Source organism: Periplaneta americana, chromosome 6 (genome assembly GCF_040183065.1).
Source record: "Periplaneta americana isolate PAMFEO1 chromosome 6, P.americana_PAMFEO1_priV1, whole genome shotgun sequence".
NCBI classification, from domain to species: domain Eukaryota; kingdom Metazoa; phylum Arthropoda; class Insecta; order Blattodea; family Blattidae; genus Periplaneta; species Periplaneta americana.
The window spans coordinates 148418080-148438304 of NC_091122.1; the positions used below are offsets into that span (position 1 = coordinate 148418080).

Genomic DNA, 20225 nt, shown 5'->3' on the forward strand with positions numbered 1-20225 from the left:
GAATAGAAATGTCTTAAATTAAACATCTGTTAATGATTTTTCACAGGTTGCAGATGGAAATTATTTTACACAACGGCATTACGTGGTACTTACGGGGAATCTTATACATTATTGTCCACTTTTAAGCATTAATTGTCTGTATATGCTGCATTTACCAGCTGGGACATCCATTGATATCTTCTGTCAATCGTAAGTTTATAGACGTGAATGAATTCATATTTTAGACATTAAAAAAAAAAAGAGTAATAAAATTAATCACTTCACATAATTTATAAAGTAGATTATGTTTTAGATATTTTCATATCCTGCTAAGAATAGGCTGTAACTCTGTACGTACCTGAAATACCAGTCTTTGTTAGCACAAAATTATAAAATCTATATACTCTTCCAAATCACTTACGTCACAAAATATCATGTGTCGGAAGGCAAAAGGAAGTAAGCTCCAAAACATGGATTTTTATGTTTCAATTGATTCACATATAGGATTTTATTCTTGTTTTGAGGTTGCTACTCCCAAATTGCAGGGATCGATAGTTGCGTATATTTTTCAATATTCAAAATAAGTCTGTCATAAGGCTGTGCAAAGTGTAACATTCATCTCACCATAACTCAAAATGGAGATTTTGGACTTAACTTCCTTCTGGCTTCTGAGGTAAGATATCGTACCTAATTTATTTTTATTTCTTTTCCTTGTATTATCCGAGTTCATATCACAAAGCTGATGCAACACCGGGCTGGCTAAATCAAGTCAGATTTTTAATTAATCGGCCCGGTGTATTATTTTTATTACTATTAGTATACATTTCTGTTCTGTTAAGTAAAGTCATTTTCTAGCTTCATAAACAGCACCTGAACTTTTGAACTGTTGATAAAACTCTCTCAGTCTTAGATTCTCATAGTATTTGTAATAATAGGAATAGAAAAATACTCTAATGAATAATTTTATCTTGACAAGATGATGTTATTAATATGATTCAGTCTTCAGTAATTACTGATTGTTATGATTTAGTCTTTAATAAATTAATCAGTTGAACAGATTATGACTCTCCGAAATCCAGGCTTAGTTGCGTGACTCTCAACATTATGAAAAACTCGGACACGTGATTGAGTGCCCGAGCTTATGGAAATGATAGCCATCCTGGAGAAATTTCTTCCACCTTCCACCTAATTATAAAACACATTATGCATTACTTTTGAAAAACCTTGTATATATTAGTAGGCCTACATACATTTTGAGCAAGATGAAAAAGAGAAAAAATCATTACGTGAAGTTATAAGTATGAATCTTAGTTTCATTAGTTGTCAAACTCAACAACCAATTCAAAATTCTATCCATTGATACAAAGCAGAGAAATCGTATGGAATTGTTTATTAATATCTGTCTTATAACGATAATGAATCATCAGTTCCAGATTAAAGCTAAAATCCTGCTTATTACCTGATGTACGAGGAGTGTTCTTACCTCAAGAAAGCACGTTCTCACTGATACAGTCACATGGACAAAAGTCTGATTCTTACAAGTAAGTATTTAAAATATAATCGAATATTCATATAGGACAATGTGTCTGACTTAAAACCTTACCATTAAGCATAACAACTGTCTACAGCAGTTTCTGTAATGTGGTCTACATAATAGTCACAAAGCACTCATAATTACCACTAATTGTAGGTAGATATCTAATGTTCTACCACCACCATTGTCACTGTCACCATCATCATCATCACCACTGGTGCCACTGCCACTGTCGATGTTACCGACCCTTCCCCTGTTGCTACTGGCACCACCACTGACATCACCATTACCACAATCACCACCATATTAATAAACAAAATCTATGGCCACCTCAATCCCCAGACTTAACCCTTTGTGATTTTTACCTTTTTGTAACTCTTGAACTTGATGTGATAAAAGTATGGAACATGCCATGACATCTTTAGGAAACAATCCTGCTACTTTGGGAAATTATAGTTTTCTGTATTGAGAACAGATTGTCGGAGCACAGATGAGAAATAAATGCTTCCTCACCTAGCAACAGCATGGCCAAACGTAACTGGATAACCCTGCAGACTTTAAAAAATTGTCTTCATCTTGTGCGTGCTGAAAGTCATCTTTCTTTAAATTCTGTGTGTACTTTGAAACATGTTTATTTTGTTATGATACTAAAGTTGAGCATTCTTTATAGTGTCACTGATAGAATCCTGAAAGATGTGGCACACATGGAACTTGTAGATGTTGAGGGAATGATCTGTGATCGCTTGCATAATGATGTGAAGTTTAATAGTGAAAAAGTTGATCATTCATCAGGCTTTGGTGTTCCAGGTACGTTTTTCAAAAGAATGATATTGCTAGAATATAATTATAAATGGAAAAAAGTTTAAAGCAGAACATTTACTATGCAATTCAATAACATCTCATCTCTTTGTGTAATACTTGATATGCAATTGCACTGCTTGTCTCTTAGGATTCTTACTCGTAGCTACTTACTTTTTGAAACATTCACTTTTGCATTCCAAGGAGTTGATCATTTACATCAATGATGAGGATAATTGTGTATTTTAGAGCAATGGTGGAAAGAAACTGTAACATCTGGAGAAAATCTGTTCGTTCTCTGTATCTTTATTCACTGTATATTCCACTTGAACTTGCTGATACAGTGGAACCTCGATTTTGGGTGCCTCGATTTAAGATTTACTTGCATTTTGCATTTTTATTTTGCAGTCCTGGCAGAAGTCCCATATATGCAATGCTTTTTTTACCCCAATTTAATGTTTCTCGATTTAGTGTTTTACCCACATTTAAGAATATCCCAAATTTAAAAGAAAACTTACAGATTAAACCAAACCCTTTAACTCTATTAAATATAGAATATAATCTAAATTTAACAGAAGAAATACTGAAATCAGAAGTAAACACTGAAATACTAAAACAATTGTCTTTAGAGATAATTAATATTAGGTACCCTCCACAAAACTGGCTTCATTTATACACTGATGGATCCTTGATCTCCAGAAAACAAGGTGCCGGTGCAGGTGTTACGTGCTGTCTCTTCTCACTTTATAGATCTCTTGGATATGGAACAACAAGTTTTGATGGAGAAATCATTGCAATAAGTGAAAGTCTCAGGAATCTTCTATGCCACATCAATAAATTTAAGAATGCAGTTATATTGTCAGACTCCAAAGCAGCTATTCTATCAATAGTCTCTAAACACACACCTTTCTCTCAAACAGCAGAAATAACTAAAATGCTCTCTCAATTAATATCACTCAATAAAAGAATTGTATTCCAATGGATACCATCCCACTGTGGAATCCTGGGAAACGAGAATGCAGATGCTTTAGCAAAGAAGGGCAGCACTGCTACTTACAGACCTCTTACTAAATTTACGTATTACTCTGTGAAAAGATTTATTAAATCTACATACTTAGACTTCAACAAACAAAATTTGATAACACAATCTCAAGGGAAAAAATGGAACTCTCTGCATCATAATCCACAGTTAATTCCCGATTTACCACGAAAATCGTCTGTAGCTGCATTTAGATTGGCAACAGGCCATGATTGTTTGGCCAAACACCTGCATAGAATTGGAATATATCAATCCCCTAACTGCCCATTGTGCAACTCAAACCAAGAAATGGATTCGGAACACCTCAAAATCTGTGCTTCAGTGGCTGGCCGTGATAATATCTTTGAAAAATATTGGAGTGCAAGAGGTCAAATGACTTTATTGTCAAACGCCTGGCATTAGAAAACAACAACATTTAAGAAATACATTTTTTGTCCTAACAAGGCAAACCAGCTTCGATTGTGTGTTTTTCCAACCCTAAATGCTTATATCCTTGTTTAAGATCGTTTCAGTAACAGTTCCCATCCTTCTCCTTATCTGCCACATGTACCCACGCAAGCAAGATAGCTGATTCCACACACTAGTCAGAAACCATGCATTAATCACGTGCAACAGCATGTGAGAATCAGTTCACAACAAGATTGAAAGTGGACAGTTTTATTTTAAGGCTTCTAATGGATAGCTACAGTGCTTTAAGCAGCGACATGACATCACATACAATGTGTGTGGTGAAAGTGCAAGTTTTCCAGACGAGTCGGTGAATCATTGGAAAGATGAGGTGTTTCCATGTCTCATTGAAAGCTATGATGTCAAAGATATCTTTAATGTCGATGAGATGGGACTCTTCTACTCCCTGATGCTAGATAAGAACCTCCACATGCAAGGAGAGACTTGCCATGGTGGGAAGAAAAGTAAGGAGAGAATTACTGATAGCTGATTCCACACGCTAGTCAGAAACCATGCGTTAATCACGTGCCACAGCATGTGAGAATCAGTTCACAACAAGATTGAAAGTGGACAATTTTATTTTAAGGCTTCTAATGGATAGCTACAGTGCTTTAAGCAGCGACATGACATCACATACAATGTGTGTGGTGAAAGTGCAAGTTTTCCAGACGAGTCGGTGAATCATTGGAAAGATGAGGTGTTTCCATGTCTCATTGAAGGCTATGATGCCAAAGATATCTTTAATGCCGATGAGACGGGACTCTTCTACTCCCTGATGCTAGATAAGAACCTCCACATGAAAGGAGAGACTTGCCATGGTGGGAAGAAAAGTAAGGAGAGGATTACTGATAGCTGATTCCACACGCTAGTCAGAAACCATGCATTAATCACGTGCCACAGCATGTGAGAATCAGTTCACAACAAGATTGAAAGTGGACAATTTTATTTTAAGGCTTCTAATGGATAGCTACAGCGCTTTAAGCAGCGACATGACATCACATACAATGTGTGTGGTGAAAGTGCAAGTTTTCCAGACGAGTCGGTGAATCATTGGAAAGATGAGGTGTTTCCATGTCTCATTGAAGGCTATGATGCCAAAGATATCTTTAATGCCGATGAGACGGGACTCTTCTACTCCCTGATGCCAGATAAGAACCTCCACATGTAAGAAGAGACCTGCCATGGTGGGAAGAAAAGTAAGAAGAGGATTACTGTTCTTCTCTGTGCAAATGCAAATGGTTCTGAGAAGTTGAAACCCTTGGTAATTGGCAAATATGAAAAACCAAAGTGTTTTAAAAATTTTAACACACTGCCATGCAGTTACAAGAACAAGACTGCCTGGACTGCAAAGCAGACATCCATTCTTGATTTCTTCAAGAAGTCTGGTGGAATATGGTAGTATGGTTTGGTAGTATGGTTTATTCTCACTCAAACCTTTGGTCCTGCTGGCCCTTCACATTATAGTATTTGGGCCAGCAGTCCCTTCCATATACTATTTACAACTTGCACAATACCCGATGTTAATGACCGCATCTCTTCCTCATTTAATGTTCACCCACTATGTCTTTCATGTTCGTTCACCACACTTACTATATTTCTGCGTTTATTAAATATTCCTTCTTTCCTTCTAATCCTACCTTCTACTATTTCCTATTCCTAATAACATAACAATTACTTTTTCTACTCTGCATTTTCACAGACCCAACTTATTTACAAATCACTACAATAATTTTACTGAACTTCTTAACTAGGCCTACCCTCTATTATTTGCTTTACATCTATCTATATTACTTCTTTGTCCTACTGATACCTATCTAGTCTAGTCCTACTTTTAGCTCCTCTACTCTTCCTATACGTCCTACTCATTCCTACTAATTAAAGAAACTCATCATGACCCTTCTCACACTTAAACATTATTCATCCATATTCAGTGCACCCTTAATTAATCCTTCATTCCACTGACACACCATTTCCTTAGATTGTATGCTGGTTTGTCCTTAATCCCATCCCCTTCCAGCACACAGTCAGCATCACCTCATATGTTTCCCAAGATTGCTCTCTTTCCTGTTCTTCGATCCTGAAAAATACTAAATTATTCTTCAGTTTCTCTTCTTCTAAGTCTTTCACTTTCCTCTTCAACATCATGTTCTCCTCTTGCAATTCTTCTATCTTCTTATTAATTTTGACGATGCTTTCCGTAAGATTTTCCGGATCCATTTTGCTCGAAACACTCACTTCACAATTCTTTAAACTTTAGAACGAATTGTTTGTACTATTTTCACTTTGCTACTTAATACGGCACGCGGTCATTCACATCCAGCTCCACTCGTTGCTCAGTGAGAACTCGTGGAATATAGTAAAGAGAAGTAACTCATACCAAACTAAATTGCACGTTTGTGCGCAATTGTTTCTTATTTTTTCAAGAAGTGACAGATAAACTTAATGGAATCAACCAATGAACTTAATGTCTTGAAGCTTTTTAAAGTATTTTTGTTCTTTTAGTTAAGGTTCTTCTCTTCTTCTTTCTTGGTGTTACAGCTCATTGTGAACCTTGGCCTCTTCCACGATTTTCCGCCAGTTGTCTCGATCCTGCGAAATTGCTTTCCAATTCCTATATCCCATCTTACATATGTCTTCCTCAACTCCATCCAGCCATCTTATTCTTGGTCGTCCACGGCTTCTTTGGCCCCCAGGATTTCCATTTAATATCCTTTTAGGAATTTCTACGTCATTCATCCGTGCCACGTGCCCAGCCCACCTTAATCTTGCTGCTTTTACTATTCTTCTAATAGGCGGATCTTTATAGATGGAATACAACTCATTATTATATTGCCTTCTCCATCTTCCTCTCTCGAATACTGGGCCAATTATTTTACGGAGTATCTTCCTCTCAAAGGCATCCAAATTTCCAGCGTCCTTTTTTGTTAGGGACCCCGTCTCAGCAGCATATGCTAGTACAGGTCTTATAAGTGTTTTATAGATAGTTATCTTTGTGGTACGAGATAAAATTCTTGAACAAAGTAATTTTCTTAAGGCGAAGTAAGCTCTATTGGCAGCCATTAACCTCTGCTTTATTTCATATGAAATATCATTAGAATGAGTAACTGTTGATCCCAGGTATTTAAACTCATCCACTCTCTCGAAGTCATATCTGCCTATTGTTATTGAGGATGGCATATTCTTGAGGTTTGCCTTTCCACAAGCCATGTATTTAGTTAAGGTTAGACCATAAAAATTAATTTTTAAATATGTTCATCTGTTTCTTTTTGAATTTTGACAAAACTCCCATTTTGGGTTTTTCTCGATTCTGGGTATAATTTGTCCAGTCCCCTGAAAAACCCAGAATCGAGGTTTCACTGTATTTGAACCTGGACCTCTGGCATGGAAAGCTCAGGTTATAATATTTCAACTTATGGTGCTTCAGTTTATCATCACAATGTATTGTGTAATAATTTTATTCTTTAATTTGATTCTTCTCTTTCATAATACAGTGAAAGTAGAGGAAACTATGTTTTACTTGCAATTAAAGGTGTGTAATGATTGTTTTATGTTTAGATATGAAGACCATAATTCTGAAGCTAAAAGATGTGACTTCTGCTTTTGGAGAAGAGGTTTCACTTTACTTGAGCAATTGGAAATCACGAGCTTACCCTTATGGTCTTATCTCAGGAGCTCGAATTAGAGCTTTATTTGTAGCAAAGCACAATTCCCGAAATAGTTCTTACAGTTACCTTCAGGCAACAGATTTCACCAGGATAGAAGTCTTAAATTTGCCGAAGACTGTGATTCGAGAAGTAAGGTACAGTTCAGTTTTGGATGTAAAAGATCCTAGACTATTTTGATGTAGGTCTTTAAAACATTCCAGTAAAAGAATCATGCAGATATTTGAATAATTTCGAGGGAAAAATTATTCCGGGGCCAGGCATCGAACCTGGGACCTTTGGTTTAACATACCAATGTTCTACCAACTGAGCTACCCGGGAACTCTACCAGACACTGATCCAATTTTTCCCCCCACATCCACAGACCTCAAAGTGGGCTGACAACCATCAAGCAACCAACATTGAGTGCACACTAACTCTGTGTGACTTAAATTGTGGTTTTCTGTTAACGAACAGTGTCAGCCCACTTTGAGATCTGACGAATTGGATCGGTGTCTGGTAGAGTGTCTGGTAGAGTTCCTGGATAGGCTCAGTTGGTAGAGCATTGGTACGTTTAACCAAAAGTCCCGGGTTTGATGCCCGGCCCCGGAGTTGTACCTGAAAGCTTGATTTGCTTAATACACATCACTGTTCGTTAACAGAAAACCACAAAAGTCACACAGAGTTAGTGTGCACTCAGTGTTGGTTGCTTGATGGTTGTCAGCCCACTTTGAGATCTGTGGATATAGAGGGAAAAATTGGATCGATGTCTGGTAGAGTTCCCGGGTAGCTCAGTTGGTAGAGCATTGGTACGTTTACCCAAAGGTCCCGAGTTCGATTCCTAACCCCGGAACAATTTTTCCCTCGAAATTATTCAAATCAACTTTACAGGGAGTTATACCTGAAAGCTTGATTTGCATGCAGATATTTTATTACCGGTATGTAAATGCTTTACGATTGTAAAAAAATTATGCAAATTTGGTATTATTTTTACAGGTAATTACTAGCTATTTTAATATTCTGAATAGTGTTTTATAAAATGTAATGTATATATATTAAGCATGAAAAGTTTTGTTCATTTAGCTTTTATAGTAGCTGAGATATAAAAAAATTAATTTCAGTGCATTTTTATAGGCCAGTGGTGTACCTCCCCCCTTAAATCAGTTGTGTAAGGTTGAATGTAGGTTTTAAGACTTTGCAAAAATCGAGCCAGAGTTCAGGCAATTCGCAACACCATTCCCAGTAGATGTTTATAACATTGTACCTGAATTGCAGCTAGTGTTCATCGGTGTAAAAAATTAATATGAACTGAATGCTATGTCCTAACACAGAAAAATCCTGAATGATTTCTATTTATGTTTACCAAGAGAAAGATTACCCAGACTGCAAATCATGTCGCATGTAGTTACTTTATGCATGTTTTGTACCACATCTTTATGTGATAGTTGTTTTCCACAATTAAATTTGTCACGTCCCATCGCAGAAATAAACTAGGTGACGAAAATATTAAATCATGCCCATAGCTAAGCTGTGTCCAAAAAATAACACCAAAGAGAAAAGTTGTTGAAAAACAAGAGACTGCAAAAGAGACGATAAAGTGAGAGAAATTATGACTAAAAATTACGTAGGTCCTATCATTTGAGAATATCACTTTTCATTGACGTGTTTATTCTTTGTTTCATTTTAAACATTTTAACAATGATCAATATTATGTTTATTTTAGAATAGTTATGTTCAATAATAATAATTCTTCTTTTATTACCTTATTCGTACGACTTCAAAGAAAATAATGAGCTGTCATATTGGGGAATAATTTTGAATTGCATTTAATTTTCGTAAAAAATTACTATATACCATTAAATATAAAAATAATATATTAAAAATGGTTAAACTGCAGTCACATTGTATTGTTCCACCAATTTTCCCCTTACTTTCTCACAACCATGATTAATAGACACACCACTACAGCGCAGCTCTATGCAGACCTCCTTGCCCTCAATTAGATGATCAGGGCAGCGGGCAATCTCATATGTATGTGAGAAGTCAATGGGATGACGATCTATGACATTGACCTTTCTTCAACATGATAACAAGTACTTCACTTCAATACATAAATAAGTTAAAATTTGTCATTTTCAGATAAACGACTTTCAAAGCTTTGTTTGTTCACTAAAACATACACTTTAATCTGCGACTCTTCAAATTCTCCGGATAATTAGGTGCATTGCTGACAATAAATTGAAGGAGTGAGAATGGTGTAGCCCTAAGCCACAAAGACAAAACTTTACAGGAGAGCATATTGAAAGTTGAGAATCCAATGCTTTAGATGCAGTATCATAATTTCTTCAGCGTGTATTTCTGTTATTTGTTAAGTAAATTTTATAATATTTCACTAGTAGCTTCTCCATATGTGTAAAAAATGAACTCGCACAAAAATCCGTTTTTGATAAAAGTGTGGCTTTGGACTATACCATTCTCATCTCTTCAGTTACTTGCTTCCATATTGAACTAAAAGATTTCAAAGCATATAGTATACACCAGACGTCTCAATAGGGCCTTCTTGGAGCAGTTCGTGTTGCGACATTTGAATAGACATCTGCAACTGCTACGATGTTGTTTCCATCTCCGACGAAAGAATGTCCTTATTACCGCAAATATATGAAGAAATAAAAGTTTTCATAGGGAAAGTGAAATTGTGGGAGTCGCATATTCCGGTGGGTAACTGTTACCACTTTATTAATCTAACATTGTTACCTAATTTGAATCAAACAAATATAATAAAGTACTGAAGGATTTGAGAAAAGAATTTGAGACCAGATTTAAAATTTGAATAGTTCTAATTTAAAATAATTGTGAATTTCTAAGATGTTTTGGTTATTGTTAATTATTGAAAACATTACGAAACAAATTATTTAACTATTATTGTAATTAATATATTAATATTGACGTTTTGTAAGAATACGTACAGGGACATCATTTTATTTTTACTAATATTTTTAATATTAACCTGGCTATACCTTTAGAGAACCGGAAAACCCGTTTGCTACCCCCTTCCACAACTGGAGTTCGATGATACTGGCGTAAAACACAAACAAATCACTTTACTAGGTATAGGAGGGAAGAAAAGTACTTCATCCATTTACGTAAACTAGGAAATATCGCGATTTTGAGTTCGATAATTTTCATTAGGATTTTTATTTAATCAAAATGCAGTACTGTATTAAGAATAAGTGTTTTTACGCACGAACTGAGCTATCCATGCGAACGTATTCATTATGCACTGTACATTGTACTGTCTACAGCACATTAGCATACAATATAGAGAATAATGAAGTTCAATTGAAAAATAATCATAATATGGATATTTAAACACATTTTTGAAGATGGTAGCCATTCATTTCGATAGCCTACAGGCTTCATTTCTTTTGTGCATATTATCGCACTATAGACTATTGCATCTAATTCCAATTACCAGTTTCGTCCTTCGTACTAGTAACTCATGTTGAAATAATTCTGTACCTACTCTATAAAAGAGTACCTTATGTAATGTAAATTCAATCTTCACTTCTGCCCGACCCATATAGATAAAATTACTCAGACATGTTATCTACTGTCCGTCCAAATGGTTATGCTGCAGGATCATAGAAAGGAGGGAAATCACGTGACAGTTTATTACTTAACGAGGCCCTTTTATTTAAGTTATTTTAAACAGTTGTACAATATTACGTAAACGTCCAATTCCTAACAGAAATTAATGTTCTCAGAAAAGAGCTAAGACAGCCCAGCTTTTACAGAGGGCCGTGCAGAAGCAGGTGGGGGAAATCGGGATGCGACGTAGGCAAATGGACAGTACCTGTGCGAAAATACGATTCAATATTAAAAGTTCTTTCGTCACTGGAAAACGCGAACATATTTCTGGAACGTACTATACTCAGTAACTCAGTGCTGTTTACTATAAGCGGCCTTGATTCTGTCTGGAAGACAGTTGGAACTTCATTAGTAGAAGGGGTGGGAGTGAAGTACATTCAAAAACTCAGGTACAATAAAAATTGAAGTAAAAATAAAATGATGTCCCTGTACTTTAACAACCAACAAGTTTAATTGTAATTTAATTATTATTATTATTATTATTATTATTATTATTATTATTATTATTATTATTATTATTATTATTATTATTATTTAATTGAATTTTATTTTATTAAATATAGTATAAACTTAAAAAAAAAAAAGAGAGATACCAAGAACCATTTATTGGAAATGAAGTATTGTTGTTGTTTAGTCAACTGTCCGAAGACAGGTCTGAACCTCACAAGTGATACCAACAAGGCACCACTTATGAGGCAACTAGGCTAGGAGATAATGGGGTAGAGTGGCCAGTTCCTTGTGCTTAAATAATTAGGTAATATGTATGGTTCTTCATGCTTCAGATGTCTTATTTTTAGTCATTAATATATAATTAGAAAATAAGTTTATTATATTATTATTATTATTATTATTATTATTATTATTATTATTATTATTATTATTATTACTGCAAACTACTTGTAAAATTTTATTCCTTGCAAAAACAACCATCTATTGTGACAGTACAGCTCAGAAGTGCAGCTTTGTGGAATTTCTCCTGTGACAGTTACAACTTAGCTCACACATGCATGTGACATGAATCAGCAATCAGCTATCTTCGAGTATTGCGCTTATCTCTTTAGCTGACTACGCTATTTACACTTTCTCTCTGTAACAACTTTTATGCATTGGCCTTGAGACGTCTGGTATACACCATATCTCATACAAAACTTTCAAGTTGTCCCCTATTGCACTGAGGTATTGATAAATCCATCAAGGACTGTACACTTTCTTGCTGGACATCTGAATGGGCTTAAACGTTGCATTGTTTGTACAGACTTTTTTAATACACGGCATTTAATAAAACGATTTATAAGCAGCATGCATTCTTCTTATGGCGTACATACTAATTCTTGTAATAGGATGACGTCATCCATTAGTTATGTAGTGAAGTTATAAAGTAACAGGAAATTACATCATTTCCACCTATGTCTGTAGTAAAGCAGTCGATAATAATGCCATTGAGTTATTTATATATTGTGTAACGAAAGTTTCTAATACACCAGCACATTGAAATACTATATTTTTATACCCTCCATTTCTTGTACAGAGTCTTTGAATTTCACTAATCTATGTAATGATGTGACTGACTTTGAGAGTGCTGCATCCTAGTGAAAGAAATTTGGCGGGAATTATTGTAAGCTGTCATTTTCCATTTGTGTTTCTGTTTATCGTGAACAAGGAAGTCAGTTATGAATTCGAGCCATTATCGTAGATGGGGGTTTTGGGAATGGTAAGTACTTACTTCTTACTACTTAATACGACGTATGTCCAGCTATAAGCTGATTACATGATGTCCACTGTAAAACAAATGTGTAATTTTCCAGAACTGTGGATTGGTGAGAATTTTATGTAGGGAGTGGGTTTTCATTTTTTTCTGCAGTTTATGTGAAGTGGGATGTGTTCTATTGTTTTTTTTTCTGTTAAACATTTTTTACATAGTGGTAATTCTGATAATTTAAAGCAGTGCAGGTAAACTTCTGTAACAAGGTGTCCAATTCTATAGTCCCGACACTTATTTCCGGCATGACTCCGCCTCTTTGCTTACGTCTTAGAAAGTGAAGGCTTTATAAAGTCTAGGTAGGTAGTATCGTTCGCCATTTTTGTTCTTACATTGCCGAACTACCATACGAGGAATCTATTTGCCACACCGTTAAACATTACCATGTCGTAGCTCCTATGATAATAAATCAAATGCAATGTAATTCAGCAAATAATTGAGCGGCAAATAACGTCTTCGTGTGCTTTCTGCGAACGCCAACGAAAGAACTAAAATGGCGGGCGATTATATTAAGTATTTATCGAGCCTTAAGAAATGAATCAGCGAATCACAAGACGCACACGTTTAAATGTAGCCGACCTGCAACGCGATTGGCTACCAGAAATTAGAACGACAGGACTATAGCCCATGCAGCAAAAGTTTATGCATATCTGGGAATATCACAGTAGATTTTAATATTGTTGGGTTGTTTCAAAATTTTCCATAGTGCTCTTCCTGTTTGTCCACTTAACGAATCTTCTGTACATTGCTTATTTGCCATGTCATGAATATTATTTATTATTTTGTCAAGGGAATCTGTAGGTCGTGGTATTGGTGAAAGGTTTGATGCAGTTTTTCCTATTTCATCTGCTGTCTCGTTATCTTGCACTCCACAATGGCTTGGTATCCATTGAAAGGTGATGTATTTACCAGTTTTAGAAAGCTGATTTATTAATTGCACAATAGATATAACTCTGAAAGCATAAGCAGTTTGTGTATATTTGACTATTGTTTGAAGGTCTGTTTTTGAGTCTGTAAATATGCAGATGTCTATAATAAGAAGCTTTGCAGCATTGAAGAGCTGCATCAATAGCAAGTAACTCTGTGTGAAGGCTTGAAACAGAAGAGCATGGGCTGAAGTACTTTTCATGTGTTAATGGGATGTAGTATCCAACTCCAGACTTGTCTTCTTAAGATAGTGAACCATCTGTATATATGTATAAGAAAGTGATCATCATATATTTCATTGATCATTTCAAGTATTTCTGCCTTTAATATTTCGGTAAGTAATTTCTAGTGACACTGTTTTGTTTAACCGCGTGGTTTTCATTTTCCCGTTGCCCGCCGCTAGGAGCTTATCTGCGGCCAAGTGACCACCCGGTCTGCTGACACTGAAACATTTAGTATAGGAATTTGTACTTACCCAGCTCAAAGTAGGTGTTGAAAATGTCCCCCACCAACTGCTACACACTGTTGACAATTTCTTATGAAATTGTTAATTACTTTAAGAATTTCTGCTTCACTGATTGACTCGATTTTGGCTCTTATATAGTCTTTCAGCTCATTTATTGTATGCGGATTTTTTTAGATGAACTGACTTATGGAGAACGTTCCTCAGTATATTTCCAACAAGACTCTCCATTGCTCATACTGCCAAAGAATCCATGAGAGAATTACGTCGAAATTTCGGAAGGATCAATATTAGGTCCCCTACTTTTTCTAGTGTTTATAAATGATCTTGCCCCCCCCCCCCCTAAAAAAAGATGTAGGTCATCCTACATTATTTGCAGATGACACAAGTATAGTAATTACAGCCATTAACTCCAACACATTCCAATCTTCAACAGAGGAAATTCTCTTCAAAATATGTGACTGGTTCTCAGTCAATAAATTAGTATTAAATTGTAACAAAACTAACATAATTCAATTTAAATCCTGTTCAAATTCAATGTCGCAAATTTCTAGCGCAATAATTAATAATAGATCCCTATTAGAAACAACAACACCCAAATTTCTTGGCTTAAAAATCGATAATGTGTTAAATTGGAAAAATCATATTAAAGAAATTACCCCCAAACTAAATTCAGCTTGTTTTGCTATTAGATCTATGCAAAAGATAGTAAATATCAATAGTAGGTGCCAAATCTAGGGAATCGTGTAGGACTATTTTCAAAAAACTACAAATAATGCCCATGGCTTGTCAGTATATCTTTTCATTAATAATCTTCCTCGTATGTAATCGTGAAAACTTTGTAACTAATTCAACAGTTCATAGCATAAATACACGTCAAAAAAATGACTTTCATACTCCATCGGCAAGTCTATCGTGCTATCAAAAAGGAGTGCATTATAGGCAGTAAAAATTTTTAATAGCCTCCCTATCTATATAAGAAATGAAACTCAAAACATAAAATTATTTAGGGCCAAATTAAAGAAGTACCTAATTTCTCACGCCTTCTATTCTGTAGGTGAATTCATGACATTCAATAACACTTCATGAAATTGATACTAAAACTTTGTGTTGTACTAGTAGACTATGTTGTAAATCTCGTCTGTATATATATCATCTAGACTGTGACTATAAATTAAGACTTTATAATAGTATTAAGTTTTTTGACTTGTTCCATATTCTAGCTGTAAGCATGTATGAATACCATGGAATGTTAATAAATACAATACAATACAATACAATCAGTAAAAATTTGTGGGCCCCACGAAGTCTAGATTTAACACCATGTGATTTCTATCTATGGGTGGCACTTAAAAATAAATGTTTCAGTGCCGGCAGACTGGTAGGCTGCAGATAAGCTCCTAGCGGCAAGCGACAGGAAAATGAAAACCGCGCAGCTAAACAAAACAGTGCCACTGTACTATCTACAAAAATAAATAGTTTTTTTTTTTTTGACCTGCTGAAGGAAAGAAATTATTTGAAGTACTAGTTTCCCTGCTTTTTTAATTAGAAATGTGCTACAAAAATCCCTAGTACATAACAGAAACTTTTGTTACATACAAATATTCAATATCTATAAATAAAGACAGACGCATTCTGGATTACCTCAAGGTGGTGTTTTCAGACACATTTTAACTGTATAATAATGTTAATAATTTACAGGTACATTTGATTTATTATTGTTGTTTAAGAAGAGTGGACACAAAAGTATAGGCAAACTAGGAGAGAATGAAATTACGTTTCTGATAGCAACAATGATGTATTAATGAGGATCTCTCTTTTTTTTTCCTACGTCTTTAATAGAGATTAAATAGTAATATCATTTTATGTGTTTGCTTGCAGCATCCCAGAGGACTGGGGTAAGAGTTGCATATTAACTCAAGAGGCTGGGCGTGTACCAAGCGGCAAGTTACTGTGGGGCTCGCTCAGCAAGTTAAAGATTCTTAAGTTGACTGTGGTCACGTCATGCTTACATTGCAAGAACCAGTTTAAAAATGGCTGTTGTGTTAGTTGTAGCTCCTATCCACCAGCTGCTGTTCTCAGTGCAAGTGCAACGTAAGTCGTAAGAATATAACATAAGAAGTTATTGCTAGGCACTGAGTATTTTATACAGTGCACCTTTTTTTATTTCTTTACCACTAAGTGTCACTTTGGCTGTCCACAGCTGTGTTACTAAATAAAAATGAAATTTAAAACTTTATGTAACATTGTTATTGTTATTATCTAATGGCGAGACATAAGGATTCAATCCATGAGTCTTCTGGCATTCCAGTACAGTTTTGAGAGGTTTTTCATATTTTTGCCTGTGCTGTTGCTCATTTTGCACCACCCAGGGGACACATACAGTTTAAGGTTCACTGCTTATGCAAGTAACTTTGTACCACACATTAACTTTCAGGTTAGTGTTGACTGTAAACAATTTATCAATAGGTAACTTTGACAACCAGAATAGGACAAAAATTTTGAGAGTTACTCTTTCATACACCTGGTGCCAGCGGTTTTGTGTCCTAGAGTATAGTGCCCAGTTTGCGAGCATGTTGCTAGTGCAGCTGAGAATGGTACCACTTCCTATACACGTCACATCAATCATTTGTCAAACACAGTTGTCAAACTGACTGCTGCAAAGGTAAAACACTCGTACTTAATGTTCACATTACTTATTTCACACGCCAAAAACGGTGATGCGGACTGTAACAATGATAACAGTGAAGTCATTAACCATGATGGGACGAAAACTTGAACTGCTCTTTCATTTAGAGACTGTTCCACAATGTCTATCGTGTCATTATTTAAAACTTCACCATGACTTCATGATTTAGATTTCAAACCATGTGTTTAGACTTAATATCTCCAATGCTGTGATGCTGCTTGTATGTTCCATTACCAAAGTGGTATTACCCAAAACATCAAGGTCACCTATTCTTTTGGATCCATTTTAAAGTTCGGGGCAGAAGAAGATATCATGTGATAGACAACATTAAGATACATGAATCGTATGCAGAGACTAAGAGGAAGGTGAAAAATAGGGAAGATTGGACAATGCTGGGTTTGCAATGGAAGACCTGACCTTGGGCAGAAAACTATGAATGAATGAAATGATTGTTCGCAATAAATCCAGTAGGCAGATCTTTAGATGTTGAGCAATACAACACTGACGATAAAACTTTTATATACGGGTTATGAAATTAAAATTTGAAAATTTCATGGTGTTCAACATGGCATGAGGTTTTTGGATATTTGCACTGTGCCAAAATTAGAGACCGCCTACATTCAGAATGGAAAGTAAGGACAAAGAGCAACCTAGCTGTTGGAGAGGAGCTCTCAGTATCACATGCACTGATTCTGGGCAAATTCCCAAAAACTTTAAACCTAGTTGTGAAACGTTGCTGATATTCAGATTCAACATATCACTGGAAATCTAGAATTCTTCTGAAAGCTGTGGAAGCCTGAATTCTCTTATTGTGTCTGTGTATTTATATACAAATTCTATATGAAATATATCAAAATTTGAGTAGTTTTTGTGATTTGCTGATTTTTTGCAGTTGCTGTGTGGAAGATATTTTGGGAAAAGTTCTCATATTCATGAAAGATGTACAGGTACAAGAGCTACTAGGACTTTCAAAGCCATATTGGGGCCTAATAACGAAATTAGTGAGTCAGGATGGTAGAGAAATTAACTTGCCTCAAAGACAGGTACAGATATATTGTAATTCTTCAGTAAGTAATTTTAGGTTCTGTAAACTGTTCTTGTGTCCTCTTTAGTAGGCTGATAATGCCTATAATTAAATTCGAAAGTGGTGAACTTTTAAAGTATGGTAAGATCCTTAACATGGTTTCTTTTGAAAGAGAATTGAAGCTGAAGGTCCTACATCGTAAATTTGCAGACTAAAAAGGATTCAGAGATATTACGTCACAATCTGCAGATCAAAAATCTCCTGTTACAGCAGACACATCTGAAAGACAAAGCAAGAAATAAAGTAGAAAATATGAGGATGACCACAATAAATTACAATAGACCGCATGTATCCGGGACTGAATAGCACACAGACACACTTGATTCGATAATAATTATTATTTTAATTTTATTTTATTAGTTGTATTGCATAGATCTTACGTCAACACTAGCATTGAACTGTGGAACAAGTAAAAAACTATAGGAAATATATAATACATAATAGGTAGATTAAATTAATTTACAAGCATAAATAGTTTATCAGTTTAGTAGGAGGTATGAATATGAAAGTTTAGAACAGAATTAACAAAATTTCCCATATTTAATCTTTTCTGTTTGCTGTCATTTCTTCAGTAACTGTGGCCTTGACAATTTCCATCCTATACAAACAACCTTAATTATATTCAAAGAGAGATACATGCCTTAACTATATATTGTTGTTGTTGTTTTCTAATGCCAGGCATTTGACAATAAAGTCATTTGTGGAGTGTCGTTTCAAATTGTATTAAATGCAGAAAAACAAATTTTACAGGAAACGTAAAAAACGTTTCATGGCTAAGATAATGGAAAAATGTTAAATATCTTAGTGTCACCTTTTAGGCATTGTGAAATGACACCGAATGTAATAATCACTCACACTGATTGTTTAATCTAATGCATGATATTGTCAATTGAAGTTTGCACTTAATACGTTTTGCACCGACACAGTGGATTTAATACGTTTTGAAGCGATTTTGTCACATAATACGATTTGCATCTATAAACCACGCTGAGTTGTGCCCTGTCATTTGTCAGTTTTTTCTGTGGTTCTTACAGCAGCATACTATGTAGGGCGATACATCAATAGTTTTTATTGCTTTCTGCTGGAAAATAATGATAAGGAACAGCGAGTTTCTTACCTGCAACCCTTCGAACGGAGCTGCCTAAAGAGACATAGGCCCTACTTTGGATCGTGCGGCCACCCGGTTCGATCTCTAACTCACATTGAACATAAATGTTAAATAATTATGGCATCTACAGAGTGAGCACATAGTTCCGTTACCCCCTTAAATATCTGAAATACCTCAAATATGCACACTATTGATGTAATTGTGGTCATAATTTAATCATAGAAACAAAATTACCACTGTACACTAACTGTGTATACCTAAGTATCTAAAGAGTCAGTTCACCATTATTCTCATGACACACAATAATGTGGAGTAATAGGACTTTGTGCCCACTCTGTATACTTTATTCTTTAATCCTTACATATATCAGTATTTTATTAAGCTCTATAACAATAATAAACATACTATATATATATATATATATATATATATATATATATATATATATATATATATCATCGCAGTTTCTTATTAGGAATAGCATGTGTGCGCAATAACTGCATTCATCATTGTCCGGTGTACAAAATCCTATAGCCAATTGAATTCTGTCCGATAAATATTTGGGGGGGGGGGGGACAATCTTTTTACTCTTTAGTCGGGTATTAACACTTTAATTGTACATTTTGAAGAGTTTTGCAATATTTAAGTCGGAAGCCAAATAAAGTCTCTGACTTTTACTTCTATTGTAATGTGATTCCCTTGCTCTATCTTATAGTAGGTTATTTTACGACGCTCTATCAACATCTGAGGTTATTTAGCATCTGAATGAAGTAAAGGTGATAATGCCAGTGAAATGAGTCCGGGGTACAGCACCGATAGTTATCCAGCATTTGCTCATATAGGGTACAGGGAAAACCACGGAAAAAACCTCAACCAGGTAACTTGCCCCGATCGGGAATCAAACCCGGGCCACCTGGTTTCGCGGCCAGACGTGCTCACGTTACTCCACAGGTGTGGACCACTTGCTCTTAATTTAGAGGTAAATTACACTACTTCCCTCTTCTTAGCTACATATTGTGCTCTCTTTTGGGCACCATCTCTCCTCTCTCTGATTATACCTTAATGCTCTTAATAGATTTTGCTATTGTACATACCTTGATAATCACAAT

The 20225-nt window shown here is 35.3% G+C and overlaps 1 protein-coding gene across 1 annotated transcript in view; it reads left to right on the forward strand.

Moving 5' to 3' along the window:
• Positions 1-20225, forward strand: part of LOC138701913 (uncharacterized) — a 50264-nt gene that overhangs the window by 22891 nt on the left and 7148 nt on the right. The window contains exons 11-16 of the mRNA XM_069829274.1: positions 47-189; positions 1407-1520; positions 2184-2320; positions 7353-7596; positions 16117-16329; positions 17817-17967. Coding sequence (XP_069685375.1) covers positions 47-189; positions 1407-1520; positions 2184-2320; positions 7353-7596; positions 16117-16329; positions 17817-17967 — 1002 coding nt within the window. The remainder of the gene's footprint in view (positions 1-46; positions 190-1406; positions 1521-2183; positions 2321-7352; positions 7597-16116; positions 16330-17816; positions 17968-20225) is intronic.